The sequence below is a fragment of the Triticum aestivum genome, chromosome 4A (assembly GCF_018294505.1).
Source record: "Triticum aestivum cultivar Chinese Spring chromosome 4A, IWGSC CS RefSeq v2.1, whole genome shotgun sequence".
Lineage (NCBI taxonomy): Eukaryota > Viridiplantae > Streptophyta > Magnoliopsida > Poales > Poaceae > Triticum > Triticum aestivum.
This window is the reverse complement of record NC_057803.1, coordinates 5481025-5502066: the sequence shown is the minus strand read 5'-3', so window position 1 is coordinate 5502066 and position 21042 is coordinate 5481025. Positions and strand designations below refer to the sequence as shown.

At 43.4% G+C, this 21042-nt stretch overlaps 2 protein-coding genes across 2 annotated transcripts; one reads left to right on the top strand and one right to left on the bottom strand.

Annotated features, from left to right (window-relative positions):
• Nucleotides 1–12855: 12855 nt before the first annotated feature.
• LOC123084714 (uncharacterized) lies at nucleotides 12856–16598 on the top strand. The gene is made up of 7 exons (XM_044506208.1): nucleotides 12856–13168; nucleotides 13349–13422; nucleotides 13548–13610; nucleotides 14070–14171; nucleotides 14276–14341; nucleotides 15256–15334; nucleotides 15437–16598. Exons 1-7 carry the CDS (start codon nucleotides 12871–12873, stop codon nucleotides 16345–16347), a joined length of 1593 nt encoding a protein of 530 aa, XP_044362143.1. The 5' UTR covers nucleotides 12856–12870; the 3' UTR covers nucleotides 16348–16598.
• Nucleotides 16599–16821: 223 nt separating this feature from the next.
• Nucleotides 16822–18363, bottom strand: LOC123084715 (uncharacterized). The gene is made up of 2 exons (XM_044506209.1): nucleotides 17394–18363; nucleotides 16822–17309 (listed from the first exon to the last, which is right to left on the bottom strand). The coding sequence occupies exons 1-2, from the start codon at nucleotides 18255–18257 to the stop codon at nucleotides 16980–16982; spliced, it is 1194 nt and encodes a 397-aa protein (XP_044362144.1). The 5' UTR covers nucleotides 18258–18363; the 3' UTR covers nucleotides 16822–16979.
• Between the last annotated feature and the right edge of the window lie 2679 nt (nucleotides 18364–21042).

Sequence of the window (21042 nt, the reverse complement as noted above, 5' to 3'; positions counted from 1 at the left end):
ATAGTCAACCTAAAAGTCAACTCATACAATAATTAGTTATAGAAATTTACTACTTTATCACTACTTGGTCCATCTTCTTTTCTCACAAAATTTTGTGGGCACGTGCTGCAACTGGCTACTAATATACAATCTGCTTCTCTTCACTCTCCTTTAACTAAGTACACATATTATATTTAAATTCTTATAGTTTGCTTACACTATCTTATTGTACTTGCTCAAAACCTAGTGCCCTTTGCGAATCAACCTGTGGTTGAATTGGTTAGGTGGACAATGGTATCCCCAACCCACCAGGGTTCAAATCCTGGTGCTCGCATTATTCCTGGATTTATTTCGGGATTTTCAGCAATACGTTTTCAGTGGGAGGAGACGTTCCCGTCGACGACGAGGCGCCTACGGTGACTTCGTAAATCTCAAGATGATATGCCGGCTCAGTCTCTCGAAGGTGCTCATAGGGGTAGGGTGTGCGTGTGTGCGTTTATAGAGGTAAGTGTATGAGCGTGTATATGAGCGCTTGTGTCTGTACTGATGCTGCGCCCAACAGACATATTTTGACATAGTGCATTCGATAATTGATTGTCTCCACGAATCATCTTGTCCACACACAAGGCACTTGCTATCCTCCTTCATATGCCTGTCGGGATTAGCAAATCACCATAGAAGTACTTGGATCTTTGAGGGTACAAGAACCTTTCCATAATGACGCCCATTGCCTCTCCTCTTGCGTATGATCCGAACCTGTTTTGTTCCCTCCAACCATGTTTTTCCGGGTGTTCCCTGTGTTTTTATCCGGTTTTCACAGATAAAAACTGTTCACGTAAATCATATGTTCGGAAAATATTTATCCCAAATTATTAAAACAGTTTGCAAATTATGAAAATGTTCCCAAATTTTGAAAAATATTGATTTAATAAAATGTTTCTGAATTAAAAAGTCAGCAAACTTTTAAAAAATGTTCTTGAATTAAAAGTGTTCACATTGTTTTTAAATGTTCACAACATTTTAAAATGTTCTTGAATTAAAAAATGTTGATAAATTTAAAATGATGTTTATGAATTTTAAAAAGAAAAGAAAAATATAAAAAGGAGAAAGAGAAAAAGCAAAAAGGGGAAATAAATAAAGAAAAACGGAAAATGAGTAGAAAAGCAACGAAAAGGGAAAAATAAACAGAAACAGAAAAACGGTAGAGAAAATCATAGAAAAAAACAATAAAATTCATAGAGCCGAGGCATAAAAACCAGTAGAACCATAGTGTTTTCAAAACCAGTCCGAGGACCAAACCATTGAGTTTTTGATAATTCAGGTTTTCATCAGGCAGAGTTCAACATTGGTTCAACTTTTTTGTTACATAATAGATTTCAAATGGGATGATTTTTTTCATTTGTATGACAAGAAAGCCAAGCTTACTGGCCAGCTTTAGGCGCCTTACCTTGTAACCACCAAGTGAACTCAGATCGAATCCTATGAGAATTTCCTTCTTCTTGCCCCTATCGGGCCGGCCCACCCATGATGGTTCAACCCGTGCTTAGAATATATTTTGACTAAGCTTTTTCTATATGGCGAGGAAAAACTTGAAATCGCCAATAGGGGGGATTCCCCCCTTCGACCTCACAGTCTTTACGTGGCGGAGGGGGGAGGGGGGAGTTCGGGTATTCTGTATATAGTAGTCTAGGATGGAGGCATATGACTAGACATGCCATCTTGACGAGTCATTGAAGTGTTGTCCAACTTTACTAGCATGCAACAAGTGATGGTCGTCGATGTGGTGTTCCTCCATGATGGAGGCGAACAGGGAGCCATATATGTGGCGTTAGCTCTCTTAATAAGTGTGTTGATGTACCAAAGCGAGCCACCACATAAGTCTCCCCCCTCTTTTCTCTTGCCATTAGGTGATGACGAGGGATTTGGAGGAAGATCCTAGCATGGCTCGGGTTCCTCATGTGGTGTCTTGCCCGATATGAGTTTCTAGCAAGATTGGTATTCGACCCTAATCTAGCAGAGGGCCTCTAGCTCTTCTTTGATGGTTGATTCCATCATGGCGATGGGCGTGTGATGAAGGAGATACGGAGTGTTGGATGCTGCAAATGAGATTCAAGCGCGTCAACGGTGCTGGTTCTAGAGGAGCTACGGTGCCCAAGGTGGCCAATTGTCGTCCCCCTCCGACGATCTATTGTATTCACTAGCCAAAAGGCGACCCACTTTATTCTTCCCTGCCATGATGCGGGAGAGGAGGCAATGCTACTCAAGGGTGGAGTTCGTCGTGTGGTATCGTGCAAGGTTTTGTCGAGCTAAGTGGTTTCATCCTGGTGACATCGAGATCGATTCTGTTCAGGAGCAGATTAAAACCCAATTGCATATTTTTTCTCTCTTTGGGGTCTTCTATACAAATTTGAGGGATTAATGTGTATTTTTTAGTTTTTCGGGTCCTTATGTAAGGTCCAACGGGACCCTCAATCCTGGCCAACATGTCGGTCCACGCACGGCAGCAGCGGCCTGTTTATAAACAGGTCATGTTGTGCTAGCACGTATGTATCACCTCGTGCCCCAGGCATGACACATCTTACATTCTTAAGAAGTTTTTTTTGAACTTACATTCTTAAGTTGATTTCCACTACTATCTATTCTCTCAACATGCATCCCGTCCACATCATCATCTAGCCACCTCATCAAATCCTACCCACGTCACTTCATTTCTTCGTTATCTTCTCTTCCCCACGTCTAGCGTAGCATCGCTTGTTGTCATTCCGCTGAAGGTTTTTTTACCATTGCATCGCTTTCTTTGTTCTTCAAGCCACTATTCAGAATGTACTTCCATTTAATTCCCACCAGGTCCGTTTCCAAACGTAACAGCCGATCAAAGCTCAACTCTCTCCATAATAAAAGCATAGTTAAATGTGTCGACCCGTGGCACATTTATCCCGTATGGGTCGTGTCCTTTTTGGCCCAATTACTTCGGGCCGTGGTCATCTTCCGACTATAGGAGGCAAAGCGGGCGCCGACGACATAATTTCTGGCCAGATCTCGCCAGATTCACCAAGAACGACGCAAAGGGCGACTTGATCTGGGCGCCTGGAACTTCGGCGGGAAGTGGCTGGTTGTGTAGGGCGACCTGAAGCGGCTTGAACGGCGCAGCGATGTGTAGAATCTAGAAGTAGATGTGTCTAAAGGGGGTGATTAGACACTTAGTGCTAAAGTTGCAATCTTTAAGCTTTTTCGGTTTAAGTGGGGTTTATTCACAATTTCAGCATACGCAATACATATCAAGCAAGCATGCAAAGAGTATATGAGCAGCGGAATGTAAATCATGCAACTTGCAAGAATGTAAAGGGAAGGGTTTGGAGAGATCAAACGTAATTGGAGACACGGATGTTTTTCCCGTGGTTCGGATAGGTGGTGCTATCCTACATCCACGTTGATGGAGACTTCAACCCACGAAGGGTAACGGTTGCGTGAGTCCACACAGGGCTCCACCCAAGGGCAACGGTTGCGCGAGTCCACACAGGGCTCCACCCACGAAGGGCCCACGAAGAAGCAACCATCCACAAAGGGTCCACGAAGAAGCAACCTTGTCTATCCCACCATGGCCATCGCCCACGAAGGACTTGCCTCACTAGCGGTAGATCTTCACGAAGTAGGCGATCTCCTTGCCCTTACAAACTCCTTGGTTCAACTCCACAATCTTGTCGGAGGCTCCCAAGTGACACCTAGCCAATCTAGGAGACACCACTCTCCAAGAAGTAACAAATGGTGTGTAGGTAATGAACTCCTTGCTCTTGTGCTTCAAACGATAGTCTCCCCAACACTCAACTCTCTCTCATAGGATTTGGATTTGGTGGAAAGAAGTTTGAGTGGAAAGCAACTTGGGAAGGCTAGAGATCAAGATTCATATGGTAGGAATGGAATGTCTTGGTCTCAACACATGAGTAGGTGGTTCTCTCTCAGAACATATGAGTTGGAATGGTGTGTGTGTTCTGATGGCTCTCTCACTAAATGAGAAAGAGGTGGAGGGGTATATATAGCCTCCACACAAAATCCAACCGTTACACACAATTTACCAATCTCGATGGGACCGAATCAGAAAACTCGGTCTGACCGAAATAGTAAACCTAGTGACCGTTAGGAATTTCGGTGGGACTGACATGCAACTCGGTAGGACCGATTCGGTTAGGGTTTGGGCATAACGTAATCTCGGTGAGACCGATTACACAAACTCGGTGCGACCGAATTTGGTAATTAGCTAACCAGAGAGTTGGTCAGGCAAACTTGGTGGGACTGATTTGCTCTTTCGGTGAGACCGAGTGGAACTCGGTGAGACCAAAAAGTTACAAAGGGGAAACACTGAGTTTACATTGCAATCTCGGTGGGACCGATTGCATATCTCGGTGGGACCGAGAATATTGCAATAGGTAACAAAGAGTTTGCAATCCCATCTCGGTGAGACCGAGATCCTTATCGGTAGAACCGAATAGCTAGGGTTTGGCAGTGGCTAATGACAAGTGAAACTCGGTGGCGCCGGATAGGAAGAATCGATAGGACCGAGTTTGGCTTAGGGTTTAGGTCATATGTGGAAGTGGGAAAGTAGCTGAGGATTTTGGAGCATATCATTAAGCACATGAAGCAAGAGGCTCATTAAGCAACACCTCATCCCTCCTTGATAGTATTGGCTTTTCCTATGGATTCAATGTGATCTCGGATCACTAAAATGTAAAATGAAGAGTCTTGAGCTTGAAGCTTTAGCCAATCCTTTGTCCTTAGCATCTTGAAGGAGTTCCCACAACCTTTAGTCCATGCCACTCCATTGTTGAACTTACCTGAAACGTGCTAGATAGAAATGTTAGTCCAACAAGAGATATGTTGTCATCAATTATCAAAACCACCTAGGGAGCACTTGTGCTTTCAATCTCCCCCTTTTTGATAATTGATGGCAACATACATCAAAGCTTTAGATAAAGATATAAAGAACAGCAAGTAAAGCTTTGGAAGGACCTGTAACGAGCATAGGCTCCCCCTACATGTATGCACTCATGTAAATATGAAATATAGAGGCATGTGAGAGCATAACCATGACAGAGTAGGCAATGTGTTACATGCATCTTGGCCATATGCATCAGAGCAAAAGATTATCAAGGAAAATACCTTCATGCTCATGAGTCCTTCTTGCAAACAGTATGTACATAAGCAAGAATTCCTCATACTCATGATTTTGATGCATATACTTACCTTGTGGTCTTGAGTTGGCTTAGGATGGAATGAACCTGCACAAACAAGGTTAGATAACACAGGTACATCCACTAGCCAGAGCAAACCATAGAAACCACAAGAATACCAAGACTGGGATGACATGTAGAGAGTGAGTACAAGGTACCACATTGAATTCAACATGTCCCCAAGAATAAAGATATGCAATGGATTTGACTGATTTCTTTTCCTTAGGTGTCTTGCTCCCCCTGAATCGTACATGGGATATTGGTAGAAGATAGGAAACAGAAAATCAGAGCTGAAAGATATGAATAGAACTTAATTCAAATGAGTTCATATGAACATGTCTTTTCCCCAAAAAGACATGTGGCATCTCTCCTCTTGAACATCAAGCATCTGGGATCCTTGAGTATTCTCTCCCCCTTAATATATGGGATCCTTGAGTATTCTCTCCCCCTTAGTACTTTCTCCTTTGTAGGTGATAAGCTTTTGATGTGATCTCTCTCTTCCTGATGATAAGCTTTGATGTGATCTCTCTCTCCCCCTTTGACATCAATTTCCAAGAAGGTTTTTCCTGGAATCCGTCGAATAGGTTTGGTCCTTGAGATTCAGTACAAAGCAGGGAATAAATTGTGATACTTGTGGAGGACAAGATTCATTGAGTGGAGCTGGATCAGAAGAAACGTAGAACAAGTGGCAAACTGTTTTTCTGATTGCAAAGTCGGTGGCACCGAGTGGCATATTTCGGTGGTACCAAAAAGATTCGGTTGAACCGAGATTTGCAAGTCGGTGAAACCGAGTTAAAAAAAACTTGTCACCTCAGCTCACTAGTCAAGTAAGATCTCACAAAGATTTGCAATGAATTTGCTGAAGGATTTGCAAGGAATGTGATGCGGAAATATGCAGAAAAAGAACGAAAAGGAAAAGAGTGAAAGTTTCTAGATGAAGTGTTTTTTTGTGTGTGAGAGAGAAGGAAATAAATATGCAAGGAATAAATGCAATAACTCAGAAAAGAACACAAGAGAACTTCATCTAGAATTGGGCGGTGACATAGTTACCTATGTTAGAGTATATTGACTTAGGAGTCAAGTGAAAACACTTGATCATAGGTCATACTCATCGTTTAAGCTCAAAATGGGGTTACCATTTTTTGTTTAAGCATCTTGATGTATTCACATCTTGTTGAGTTGCTTTGACTCATGTCTTGGAGTAAAGCTCCTCTAAGATGGAATAACATACCTTGGGTGGTGATGTGGTTCTTGCTCATGTAGTTGAACTTGTGTGGGTGCTCAGGGTTGATGTAGTTCATCAAGAGTTGGGAGCACCACTTGGAGTTTGAGTTCATCTACCTACATGGGTTAGTTCTTGCAAGGAAGAGCACTTGTGTATCCAAAAATGACAATCATGAAGCTTAACATAGAATTTGTCAAAGGATATGTTTGAATGGTTTTGTGCTTCCTTGTCTTCAACCACTATTGTGTAGAGTCTTGGTCTTGTAGAGATTGCTCAAGATGTGAGTGAGTCGCAATCTTATGGAATTAGATTCAACCAAGCACCTACATGGGTTAGACAACATGCAAGGTGCAAATATACCCAAGACATAAGATAGTTATCATAAGAGATACATCATGGATTAGTTATAAGCTCATGTCTTGCATGTATCCAATGGAGTTTCTACTCCAAGTTTGAAGCATCAATGATGTTCAATTATCCTCTCAACCTGCAAACCACTTTCTCATCAAGCGGTTTAGTGAATATATCCGCTAATTGCTTATCAGTGCGAACATGCTTAAGATTGATGTCACCCTTAGCAACATGATCTCGAATGAAATGATGGCGAACTTCAATATGCTTAGTTCGAGAATGTTGTACAGGATTATGACCAATTTTGATAGCACTTTCATTGTCACAAAGCAGTGGAACATGTTTCACATAAATCCCATAATCTTTAAGAGTTTGGGTCATCCAAAGTAATTGAGCACAACATGAACCAGCGGCAATATATTCCGCTTCGGCGGTGGATAAGGATACCGAGTTTTGTTTCTTGGAAGACCAAGACACAAGAGATCTACCAAGAAATTGACAAGTACCCAAAATGGACTTTCTATCAACCTTGTCTCCGGCATAATCTGAGTCGGAATAGCCAACAAGATCAAAAGAAGACCTCTTAGGATACCAAATGCCAAAATTTGGTGTATGGATTAAATATCTCACTATCCTTTTCACAGCCTTAAGATGACAATCTTTAGGAGCAGTTTGATATCGTGCACACATGCACACACTTAGCATAATATCGGGACGTGAAGCACATAGGTATAACAATGAACCAATCATAGAGCGATAAACTTTTTGATCAACAGGTTCACCATCTTTGGTCAAATCATTATGTCCACTAGTAGGCATGGGTGTAGACATACCTTTGCATTCTTGCATATTGAACTTCTTGAATAAGTCCTTGGTGTACTTTGTTTGAGAGAAAAATGTACCTTCCTTAGTTTGCTTGATTTGTAACCCGAGAAAGAATTTGAGTTCGCTCATCATAGACATCTCAAACTTCTCTGACATTAGCTTTCCAAACTTTTCACTGAAGAGAGGGTTAGTTGAACCAAATATGATGTCATCAACATAAATTTGGCATACAAATAGTTTTCCATTAACCTTTTTAGTAAAAAGAGTAGAATCAATTTTACCAATTTCAAAACCACTTGTAGTAAGGAACTTGGTCAAGCATTTATACCATGCTCTAGGAGCTTGTTTAAGACCATAAAGAGCTTTATGAAGTTTGTAAACATGATTTGGTTTCTTAGGATTGACAAAGCCGGGAGGTTGTTTGACATAAGCTTCCTCCTCTATTTCTCCATTTAAAAAAGCACTTTTAATGTCCATTTGGTACAAGGTGATATTATGGTGATTAGCATAGGCAAGTAAGATGCGAATGGACTCAAGTCTAGCAACGGGAGCATACGTCTCACCATAGTCCATACCTTCGACTTGTGTGTATCCTTGGGCGACGAGACGTGCTTTGTTGCGGACCACTTATCCATCTTCATCTTGCTTGTTACGAAACACCCATTTGGTACCAATGATGTTGTGGTTGTTGGCGGGCTTCTCAACCAATGTCCAAACTTGGTTTCTCTCAAAATTATGTAGCTCTTCATGCATAGCGTTTATCCAATCCGGATCTTCCAATGCTTCTTCAACCTTCATTGGTTCAATGCTAGAGATGAATGAATAGTTTTCACAAAAGTTAGCTAAACGAGTACTTGAGCGAGTGATTCTCCCGGTTTGTATATCATTGAGGATTTGCTCGACTGGATGATCTTTGGCAATTCTTGCTCGAACTCGTGAGAGCTTTTGCTTGGGTCTTCATTGAACATCTTCTTCGTCTTGTTCTTCTTCTTGGCCTTCTTCATTGTTGACGTCGTCGTTCTCTTGTCGTGGTGGAGAAGGAGGTTGTTGATGTTCATCTTGACGTACTTCCTCATTTTCTTCATCTTGGTGTGTCCCACTTGTGGATGCTTCCGTGTCGATTCTTGGTTCACCTTGTTGTGAAGTAGAAGCTTCCACTTGGACGGATGAAGTACTCTCCTTCACCTCCGTTGGACGAATTTTGCCAATGGACAAGTCTTGAATTGCTTCCGAAGGGTCTTTGTCTCCTACATCAATTGGCAATTGCTCTACTTGCGAGCCATTAGATTCATCAAACTTCACATCTACCGTCTCTTCAACCTTTCGGGTGAAATTGTTGTAGACACGGTAAGTGTGAGAGTTTGAGCCATAACCAAGTAGAACACCTTCATGAGATTTAGGAGCAAACTTTGAACGATGATGCTTATCAAGAATGTAGCACTTTGAGCCGAATACTCGAAAGTATCCAACTTGAGGCTTGTTACCGGTGAGGAGCTCGTATGCCGTCTTGCCGAGTAGCTTGTGAAGATATAAGCGATTTTTTGTGTGACAAGCTGTCTCAACCGCTTCTGCCCAAAAGTGCTTTGGCGTCTTGTATTCATCAAGCATCGTTCTTGCCATTTCGATGAGCGTCCGGTTCTTCCTCTCAACAACTCCATTTTGTTGAGGTGTGTACGTAGCCGAGAACTCGTGTGAAATCCCTTCTTCATCAAGAAAGGTGTCCACATTTGCGTTCTTGAACTCCGTTCCGTTGTCACTCCGAACCTTCTTGATCTTCACATCAAACTGATTTTGGGCCTTCCTAGCGAAGTTTCTGAAGATCTTCTGGACCTTCGACTTGTCATTAAGAAAGAACACCCACATAAATCTTGAAAAATCATCAACTATAACTAGACCAAAAGAATTTCCACCGAGACTCTTGTAGGCGTTGGGATCAAAAAGATCCATGTGAAGCAGCTCGAGTGGCCTCCTTGTGGTCATGATGTTCTTCACGGGATGTCTTCCTCCAACCTGTTTACCTGCTTGACAAGCAATGCAAAGTCTATCCTTATCAAATATGACATTGTTAACTCCAAGGATATGATTTCCTTTAATAAGCTTGTCAAGGTTTCTCATGCCAACGTGACCTAGTCGTCTATGCCACAACCAACCTTTTGAGGATTTAGCAACAAAGCAAGTTTTAGGTTGTGCCTTTTTAGAGAAATCGACAATGTAAAGATCACCTCTACGCATACCCGTAAAGACCATTTTATGATTGTCTCGACGAAATACTTGGCAATCTACCTCAGTAAATAGGACATTCAAACCGAAATCAGCAAGTCTAGATACTGAAAGTAAGTTGTAGCCAAGAGATTCAACGAGCATGACATTTTGAATGGAACTATCATGTGAGATGGCCACCTTACCAAGGCCAACCACTTTACCCTTTGAATTATCACCAAAGGTGACATATTTTCGAGGGCCGTTGTTTTCAGCAAGTTCACGGAACATCTCTTCATCTCCAGTCATATGATCAGTGCATCCACTATCAAGGACCCATTCCTTTCCTCCTGATTCATATCCCCGAAGATTTGCCATAAGACCAAAATGCCTCATTGCATTATCAAGATCGGAGTCACTATCATCATCATAATATTCATGTTCATCATGATCTTGTGACTCATCATTTCCTAGAGAGGGTAATTCATTAGATAGATGATCAAAGTGGTTACTTTTATGAATTCTTATAGCTTTGAGTATGATATCATTAATGATTCCAACATCTCTTTTAGCATGCTTAAGATTGGCAAGTTCAAGAAGACATTTACCAAAACTAGGATCACTAGAGTTCATCTTACTCAAGTCAATAGATTTATGGAGAATTTCATCCAAAGTTTTCAAGGAGTGATTGGGAAACCGTTCCTCAAGAAATTTCCATACAGTATAGGCGCAATTTTGAGTAGGCAAACTAGCAATCAAATCTTTGGGCAAACCTCTAATGATGAGCTCAATAGTTCTAAGATTGTGAATCATGCCAATATCTTCATCTAGGGTAGGATGCAAGGGATCAATATGGGGTGCACAAGGGCTAGTAATATACTTGTTCAAATGATATTGATTGAAGATTACAAGCATCTCATTTTTCCACTCATGAAAATACTTTCCATCAAGAATAGGCACTCTATGTCTAAGACTCCCTAGAGTAGACACATCCATCTTCCTCCAATGGTGATTAAACCAAGGCAATGAAGACCAAAGCTCTGATACCACTTGTAGGATCTAGAAGTAGATGTGTCTAAAGGGGGGGTGATTAGACACTTAGTGCTAAAGTTGCAATCTTTAAGCTTTTTCGGTTTAAGTGGGGTTTATTCACAATTTCAGCATACGCAATACATATCAAGCAAGCATGCAAAGAGTATATGAGCAGCGGAATGTAAATCATGCAACTTGCAAGAATGTAAAGGGAAGGGTTTGGAGACACGGATGTTTTTCCCGTGGTTCGGATAGGTGGTGCTATCCTACATCCACGTTGATGGAGACTTCAACCCACGAAGGGTAACAGTTGCGTGAGTCCACACAGGGCTCCACCCAAGGGCAACGGTTGCGCGAGTCCACACAGGGCTCCACCCACGAAGGGCCCACGAAGAAGCAACCACCCACAAAGGGTCCACGAAGAAGCAACCTTGTCTATCCCACCATGGCCATCGCCCACGAAGGACTTGCCTCACTAGCGGTAGATCTTCACGAAGTAGGCGATCTCCTTGCCCTTACAAACTCCTTGGTTCAACTCCACAATCTTGTCGGAGGCTCCCAAGTGACACCTAGCCAATCTAGGAGACACCACTCTCCAAGAAGTAACAAATGGTGTGTAGGTAATGAACTCCTTGCTCTTGTGCTTCAAACGATAGTCTCCTCAACACTCAACTCTCTCTCATAGGATTTGGATTTGGTGGAAAGAAGATTTGAGTGAAAAGCAACTTGGAAAGGCTAGAGATCAAGATTCATATGGTAGGAATGGAATGTCTTGGTCTCAACACATGAGTAGGTGGTTCTCTCTCAGAACATATGAGTTGGAATGGTGTGTGTGTTCTGATGGCTCTCTCACTAAATGAGAAAGAGGTGGAGGGGTATATATAGCCTCCACACAAAATCCAACCGTTACACACAATTTACCAATCTCGGTGGGACCGAATCAGAAAACTCGGTCTGACCGAAATAGTAAACCTAGTGACCGTTAGGAATTTCGGTGGGACTGACATGCAACTCGGTAGGACCGATTCGGTTAGGGTTTGGGCATAACGTAATCTCGGTGAGACCGATTACACAAACTCGGTGCGACCGAATTTGGTAATTAGCTAACCAGAGAGTTGGTCAGGCAAACTCGGTGGGACCGATTTGCTCTTTCGGTGAGACCGAGTGGAACTCGGTGAGACCGAAAAGTTACAAAGGGGAAACACTGAGTTTACATTGCAATCTCGGTGGGACCGATTGCATATCTCGGTGGGACCGAGAATATTGCAATAGGTAACAGAGAGTTTGCAATCCCATCTCGGTGAGACCGAGATCCTTATCGGTAGAACCGAATAGTTAGGGTTTGGCAGTGGCTAATGACAAGTGAAACTCGGTGGCGCCGGATAGGAAGAATCGGTAGGACCGAGTTTGGCTTAGGGTTTAGGTCATATGTGAAAGTGGGAAAGTAGCTGAGGATTTTGGAGCATATCATTAAGAACATGAAGCAAGAGGCTCATTAAGCAACACCTCATCCCTCCTTGATAGTATTGGCTTTTCCTATGGACTCAATGTGATCTTGGATCACTAAAATGTAAAATGAAGAGTCTTGAGCTTGAAGCTTTAGCCAATCCTTTGTCCTTAGCATCTTGAAGGAGTTCCCACAACTTTTAGTCCATGCCATTCCATTGTTGAACTTACCTGAAACGTGCTAGATAGAAATATTAGTCCAACAAGAGATATGTTGTCATCAATTATCAAAACCACCTAGGGAGCACTTGTGCTTTCACGATGCCATGAGGGCAGACGAGGGAGAAGAAAAAGAGAGGGAGGAGGAAAGAGGAGGAATGATGCTGGGGAAGAAGGCATTTCCGGCTAAACGTGTCGGCATCGTGCCGACACGTTGGCCTCGCCCCTGCGGACGAGCACAACCCTTGAGGTTGTCACGGGCCAGACACGGCCCGTTTAACCCCATGCCAGGTGGGCCAGCCCACGAAGCACGGGCCGTTGGCCAGGTTCAGGGACCCTTCTACTACTGTACTCCATCACCAGTCACCTATGGCCCAACTGCCCCGCCGCGCCGCCTCGGTAAGAGACATCGACGACTCCGACCTCCACCTCCACCGCCACCGCCACCGCAACCTCAACCCCCATTCCTCCCTCCGCCGCCCCAGCACCACTTCCCATCAGCGTTCCTCCCACCGGCGCATCCCCGGGCCCGCCTCCGCCTCCGCCGTCCGGGACGCGATGCGCCTCCGCTCCCCACTATCATCCGTCCCCGCGAATTGGGGGGACGGCCAGGCCGCTGACGCCGACTTCCTGCTTGACTCGTGGCTCGGGGCGCTGCGGGACCTCGGTGAGCTGCACTTGATAGCAACCTTTTTTCGTCAAAGGTTTTGCATTTCGTGTTCTGAACGAGATTCGATTCGGAACTTTCATATGCCCAAGTTCAGTATGGAAAAGGGCGGGCAGCATTTTCAAATGCCAGTTCGAGTGCTGTTGCTGTGATTAGCATCTGATGTGGTTTGTAACGCAGGTGGAGACCGCGGGTGGCAGCAGCCAGGCATTGGGAAGATCCATGTCGACCGGGCATTAGATCGAGCATGTCGGGTGCGTGCGCTCCCCTGTCTTGTCCTTGTTTATTGTCTTTCTCCAAAACATACGTATCATTTTGCCACTGCTGGTGATATCTCTGTGGTGGATTGATTCGTTCGAGTGTTCTTGGTTGTGATCAGGTTGTCGGGGTGGTGACGCTGTGCACGCCAAATGGATACGGCGATCTCATGCTGAATCTGAAGGTGACCATGAACATCACAGCCTAATGTTATTTATGTTTGGTTTCTTGTAATTCTGTAGCATTGACGTTGAGTTTCGCTGATTACCATGTGAAATGTCAGTTTTTTCTTTGCATTGAGTTCATTTGGATACTGGAAAAAATTCCAATCCATGGTTAGTGATGCATTTCTCTTTTGTTGTAACTGCAGAATTTATTCTATGCATAAAGATTAACCAGAAAGTAGTCCTTGTCACGACATTTGGGAGAACCATTGTTTTCTCCTAAATAATTTGAAGGAGAAGCTAATGTTTGCTTGCCAGATAGATTATATTTCAATACTTACATCATGTCTTGAGAGTTGTAACTTTGATCTGAATGAGTTTCCAACAACTTAGTTTTGCCCGGAGAAGATTGATTAGAAGATAATAATAACATGTCTTTTAATTCTTAGTAGCAATTGACAACGAGTTGTTCTTAATAGGACCCATCTGGTACTATTGATGCATCAGTTCACAAGAAAGTTCTATCAAATGAAAACCTTTCAAAGGGTTTATCAGTTGGGTCTGTCATTGTTCTCAAACAGGTAAGGGTATATAACTTGTGAACAAAATGTTACTTCTGTTATTAAATTACTCTATTTTGCTGGCATGAAATTGGCTTCACTGTTGAATCTATTGTCGATTTCAGGTGGCTGTTCTTCGCCCTTCTAGTACAGTGTGCTATCTGAATGTTACCCAGAAAAATGTTGAAAAGGTATTGTTCGTACACTTACATATTATACTTTTATAGGTGCTGACGTAGGCAAATTACGTGTTATCTTGCTACACATTCCTTAAGTTTTTCTATAAAGTAATGTATTATAATACAAAGCAATTAGTTTACTACATACTCAAAGTCAAGGTTGCTTACGAGGTGCGTATAGGTGTGACCGTGTGTGTGCGGGTTGGGTTTAATAAGGTGGACTGCTTTGAGCTCATATTAGTGTAGCTATATATACTCATATATATACTGTTTCTAATGAAAAGTGGGATCTCTTAGCTTGTTTTTGATACCCTTCTACACTTAAAGTTTCATTAGTTATTATGCACTTGGACTATCATAATAATTCATGGATGGATTCTCCTGGTGGAGGTGTCTGACAAAATTATATCATTTTTATGACTGAATTTTACTAGGTTGCCCTTTCTGGTACTTGAAGAAGTTATATTGTACAGACTTGAAGGAACAAAATATAAGATGCATTATAAGTAAGAATCTGTCCCATAAAAATCTAACTGTGACTAATAAAGCAGATTAGAGAACACTATTGAAGCTTACTTGCACTTAGATGCCCATGTTTTTATGTAATTATTCAGACTTAAATTAAGGATGTGTGTCATAGATTGGAGTTCTTTTTTCCAAACGTGGCAAAAAGGGATTACCTGGTTATATTAATAGAGAAGATAGAGCGGAGTTCTAGTTATATGCACTGGTACTTGTTTTGTCAGCACAATTACCTGAATTTAATTGCTTCTCAAGTCTCAGGACCTGAAAACTGTGTAATCATCTTTCGCCATCATTTTTGAGATGATATCTTCTCAGATTTGAATTGCTGTTTTATATCGTAGCTGTTGCATCACAGAAGTTCATCTTAGGTCATGAACTCATAATGATGGTCACATTTCCAGGTGCTGCAAAATGACAGTGTCTCCCTTTGTAAGCAAGCAGTTCCATCAAGTAATTCTGAAAGGCAAAGCCAACAGCCTGGTGACTTACAAATCTCCCTCTTTATTCATCCCCCAAATAAAATTTGATGGTGATTTGCCGTGCTTTCCATAGTGAAATGCAAAGTAACAATGAGTTTTGCAGGCCCAGGAGATAACATGGAAAGGGAAGCTGGAGCGGAAACAACTGATGGAATGACAGCGATCTTCAGTAAGCTCTCGAGGACCAAGGATGGCCGGATAGTCGACTTACTTTGTGATAATGGTGGTGCAGCAAAAGCTGTTAACAGTAGTATTCTGAGAACAGACAAAGATACTCATCGTGTACAAAATCATCACGAGAAACGGATGGAGCAAATGGATTCAAGTTCTCAAATAAAGAATTTGCCAGGCTTCAACACCAGCCAGCAGCTGCAGAAAATCATTTCTAGCATGAATCCAGCTAATTGCCAGCTGAAACAAGGAGGAGGCGTACCCAAGTATGGAACAAGCAGTGAAGCTAAAAGTTCCGCTGACGATATAATGAGAAAACTCTCAGGTGGTGAAATGATGGTTCCCAGTAGCAAGGAGATAACTGTTGCTGAGGGTTCTCGTAGTAATTGTGGAACACATGGTGAAAGCAACAATAGGGATGAGCATCAGCAGCAAAACCCGAATGCAGACACAAGATGCACACAGCCGATTCTAGGTGGAAGCTCAGTTATGGCTGGAAGCAGATATTGTTCGCAAGCTTCCTGTACTGGAAATCTGAGGCAACTCTCTGGCGATGATTTGATGCAGCCTCGTAGTAAAAAACTTAAGAGTGATGCAACGCTTTCTGATGGCAATGGTCTGGATGACCTAGCAGATGATTTCCTCGGTGACCACAATCCGATCAGGAAGCCCGAGCATCAGCAAAAGGACATCCATGGCGCAAGTGCGGGAACCCTCCAGCCAACTCAAGAAAATTGCTCAATGTCTGCCACTGGCGGAACATTACCTTCCAGTCATAAGATGGTGGCTTCCGTGCCAGAATGGACTGATGAGCAGCTTTCTCAACTTTTTGATGACTACTGACACCAGAGTGCATACTTCATCTAGTAGTTGCCCAGCTTTTTTTGGGTCAGTTTGATGTTGTCGCAAGGGCACAACAAAGTCAGGCATGTTAGTTGTATATAGTTATAGTCTTGAAGATTGGTTAACACCTTAAGGTTGTGACTCACGTGTTCTCAGTGATGTGTCTCGATGACTTGAAACTTGTCTATACCAAATAGACAGTTTGTAGAGCAGTTGATGGATTATATCGTAATCTTGTGCAGTTTGAAGGATGCTGTTGTTACATGTTGCTCCTAAAATGAAATTATTGGAAGTGGACCGTCTTTATGCAGGCCAAACCGAAGGGCTAAGGGGCGCTGAAGACACTCCTCGGGCTTCTTAGAAATCTGTGGAAGGCGCAGGGTTTTAGAGATCGACGACTTTCCCCATGACTAATTAGTTCCAGCATCGTGCCAATAATTTCAATGCATCCAAACATCTCTATGTGAATAACCATTACACTGAATGAAGATAGAAGAAATGTTGTCTCAAATTTTCAAAGCCAGCTAGATAGTTTTATGCGACTCCAAAGTACATTTGATAACAGTTCATTCATCATACCCACGAATTGTCAACCATTTCTTCATACGCGACGGCAACCAACTGCATACACTTCACTCCGAACCTTCAAGTTCAGGTGCTTCATCACCAACTAAAGAAGGAGGCCATGCCATAATGTATGGATAGCCACGACCATCATACCTCCCCTGAATCAGCAAGTCAAGCTCCATAGTCTCCAAGCAAAGGGAGAAAAACCAGCAGCAGAGTAAGCCAGAAGGGGTCATCATTGTTCTTGATAAGTAAGCGGTTCCATCCCTAACTTGCACAACCTTGAGGTCTCCCTGAAAGCCCTCAGTAATGCGATCGACTTGAGCACCCAAAGAGATTGCCTTGTGCGGTATCCAGCTCTGAATCCCATCACCATCCACGCTATGGGTCCAAACCTGGAGGAGGAAATCAGCAGATACATGAGCAATACAGAATCCACCATCCTTGGTCTCCCCAGCCTTGCAATTGTGCCACTCCACCTTCGCTTGAGAGGGTAGATCCACAGTGGTGACATCCATGGTCGTGGCGTCGATCCTTATCATGTGTGCTTCGCCGTGGCAAGGCCAGTAAACAGAATCACCCACCAGTGTGCTAGTCTTGCACTTTAGGCTGTTGTTTCCACCGATTTCCACCCACGGGTTGATGGCCCAATCCCACGTTTCGGACGAGAAGACGGCGGCACGAACCCTGGACGCGTCAGCGCAGATGCAGACCACGCGAAACGAGGAGGGCTTCTCGTCGGAGTAGAGGAGGTGAAAACCAAGGAAGTTGCGGGTCTCCGCCATGAAGTCGACGGGGGGCATCGGGAGGGAGTCGACGGCCCAGGTCATCGGGTTGAGAGCGGCGAGCGAACCATGGAGCGCATTCCAGAGGAGGGCGCGCCCGCCGCGGCAGTCGTCGAGGAGCCAGCCGCGGGACGCGTCGCCCTCCGCGGGGAGGGAGGTGAGGAAGAAGTCGCCGCGGCGGAGGGAGACGGCGACGTCGGGGTCGAAGCGGCGCACGGGGACGAAGGTGGGGATGCAGATGCCGTCGGTCTCGAGGAAGATCCCGAGGAGGGGCGCCGGGTGGAGCGCGTGGAAGAGGCGGCGGAAGGACGGGGAGGACCGGACGGCGCCGAGCCAGGTGCGGCAGGCGAGCGCGGCGCGGACGAGGGCCGGCAGGTTCGGCAGGCGGAGGAAGATGTCGAGGAGCAGGTCTTTGCCGAGGGAGGAAACGGTGGTGGTTGTGGTGGACTCAGGTTCCGCCGGGGTCGCCGCCGCCAGCAAGCCACCGGCCATTGCTGCGGGGAAGACGGGGTCGGGACAGGCGGCGCGGGGGAGGATCGATGGGGTCAGGGCGGACATCGCGGAGCTGGGGTCGGGACCGGCGGCGGCGGTGCTCGATGCCGGGGGAGACAGCGAGCGACTGGTAGGGTTCAGTGGGACGGGCGATTTTAGCGGGTCCGACTCAAGCAAGGAGGCCCGTGGTTTGGGCCCAAATTATCTCCCGCCGACCCAACTTATCCAAAATTTGCGCGGGCCTGTCCGAAACGAAACGCCCAAATGATTTTTTTTTTGAATTGAGGGGCACGCCCCGATTTCATTTCATTGAATGAGAAGAAACCGAATAAACAGAGTCATAAAAAAGTTTGTTTCTCAGCCCGAGATACCCTACCTTGGCCTCCAGGGGGAGAAAGACTAAATAAGCGCTATGGGAAAAATGGTTACCACACAGGGCTCCATCCCCGACCCTCACCTTTTCTAAACAGTGACAGAGCTTAGAATAATCATATTATCCAGACATAGACTACACGATATTCCAGCGAAGAAACTCAAAACATAAAAAAGCTCTCAACCCACTCCCAGACGTCTTGTCATTGGCGTCCATCCTCTGCTCTTGTTGAAGAAGCCATTTGCAACATCAACCAACAATGCCGCCACGTCGCGCAGCTTCTGTTGCCTTTCTTTTCTCTGTAAGTCAGCCCAGTACGACATCTGGTAAGCTATTTGAAAAAACAGCACACTCGGATCATGCGGGTAAATGTGATGAAAAGTGGCAGCGTTTCTGGCTTTCCATAAAGACCAGAATACCGCCGCTACACCCATTGCTACTGTTTGTCTCATCTTCTTATGAAACATCTCTATCCAGCTGCTGAACTCTTCAATTTTGCAAGGAATATCATAAATACCAGTGACATTCCTAACAACCCCTCACACAAACTTGGCTACCACACAAGTGCAAAAAAGATGCTCTACGGTTTCAGAATGATCACATAAACTGCAACTTTTATCTTTACCTTTCCAGTTTCTTTTAGCTAAATTATCTCTAGTCAACACACTGTTTCTGAAAACCAACCAGATGAAAACTTTAACTTTTAGAGGAATCTTAGCTTTCCATAGATTTCTATGAGGCCAAGCTACCTGATTAGTTTTAAGAGCTAGATACAAGGATCGAACAGAGAATTTTCCTGATCTGGTTAATAACCAACTACACTTGTCCTCCCGCTCATTCAAGGTTACACTACTACAGATGCTTTTCAGCTCATACCACATATCAGCAGTGTCCCCCCATAATATCCTTCTAAATCTTATCAAGTTCATGTTCTCGGATAAGGCTTTAGCAACAGTAAAATTAGCACTGAAAGTTAGGGCATACAATCTAGGGAATTGCACACTGAGACGTTTGTCTCCCAGCCAAATATCGCTCCAGAACATAGTTCTCTCCTCATTACCCACTATTTTTCTACTATACTGGAGGAAAATAGGGTTGACTCTCATAATTCCTTGCCAAAAATGAGACTGCCCAACCTTCTTTTTGCACCCCCTAAGAGTACATTTTCTCAGGTATTTCTTCCTTACCAAATCTTGCCAAAGACCATTATTATTTTCAAGTTTCCATATCCACTTACAAAGTAAGCAAATATTCATAATATCCAAATCTAAAACACCTAAACCTCCCATCTCTTTAGTTCTACACACATCCTCCCATTTCACTAAATGATATTTCTTAACATCTTCTTCCTCTTGCCATAGCATTCTTTTCATGTAGAAATTCATTTTCTTACTAGGTCCTTTAGGTAATTCAAAGAGAGAAATCATATAAAGGGGAATATTGCACAAACTGGAAGTAATTAGTATTAATCTACCCCCATATGATCTATTTCTACCTTTCCAAACACTCAATTTCTTCTCCATCTTCTCCTTAGGCCAATTCCAATCACTATTACATAGCCTCACAACATTAATAGGTATCCCTAAATACTTAAAAGGTAGTTTACCAACAGCACAAGTGAAAATATTAGAATAACACTCTTGTTTCCCTTTATCCTCACCAAAACAAAAAACCTCACTTTTATGGAAGTTAACTTTGAGACCTGAAAGTTGTTCAAACAGACAAAGAATCAATTTCAAGTTCCTAGCACTCTCCAAATTATCCTTAAACATAAAGATAGTATCATCTGCATATTGTAACATACTAATCCCATTTGGTATTAAGTTTTGCACTAGGCCTTGTACCAGATCCAAGTCTTGAGCTTTTAAAATGAGCAAGTTAAGAATATCAATAGAAATATTAAACAAGATTGGGGGCAAAGGATCTCCTTGCCTCAGCCCCTTTTTCGTTTAAAAAAAGGACCAATCTGGTCATTCACCATAACAACTACCTTACCCCTCTCTACTGTCTGTTTGACCCATTCTCTATATTTAGGAGGGAAGCCCTTCTTTTCCATGACAAAATACAGAAAATCCCAATTAATTTTATCATAAGCTTTTTCAAAATCTACTTTAAAAAGCACTGCACTCTCTTTTTTCCTATGTACTTCATGCAACACAATCACCCCATCCAGAATGTATCTACCTCTAATAAAGGTTGTCTGGACAGGAGCTACAACTTTATCTGCTACAACAATGGCTCTATTGTTGAGCACTTTTGTAAAAATCTTAAAGATCACATTTAGTAAGCAAATAGGTCTGTACTGTTGCAAAGTCTGAGCATCAGCACATTCGGGAATAAGTGCAAGAACCCCATAGTTAAACCTAGCTAGATCAAGTTTCCCATTGTAAAACTCGCAGAAAAGATCTAAAATATCTACTCCTACGATGTGCCAGTATTTCTGATAAAACTCTATAGGCAGACCATCAGGTCCAGGAG

Coding starts and splice junctions, on each gene's coding strand:
- LOC123084714 (XM_044506208.1), top strand. CDS start 12,871: ATGGCCCAACTGCCCCGCCGCGCCGCCTCGGTAAGAGACATCGACGAC. Junction 13,611..14,069: donor ATCTCATGCTGAATCTGAAG/GTGACCATGAAC, acceptor TGTTCTTAATAG/GACCCATCTGGTACTATTGA. Junction 15,335..15,436: donor AAGGCAAAGCCAACAGCCTG/GTGACTTACAAA, acceptor TGAGTTTTGCAG/GCCCAGGAGATAACATGGAA.
- LOC123084715 (XM_044506209.1), bottom strand. CDS start 18,257: ATGTCCGCCCTGACCCCATCGATCCTCCCCCGCGCCGCCTGTCCCGAC. Junction 17,310..17,393: donor ATCTACCCTCTCAAGCGAAG/GTGGAGTGGCAC, acceptor TTCCTCCTCCAG/GTTTGGACCCATAGCGTGGA.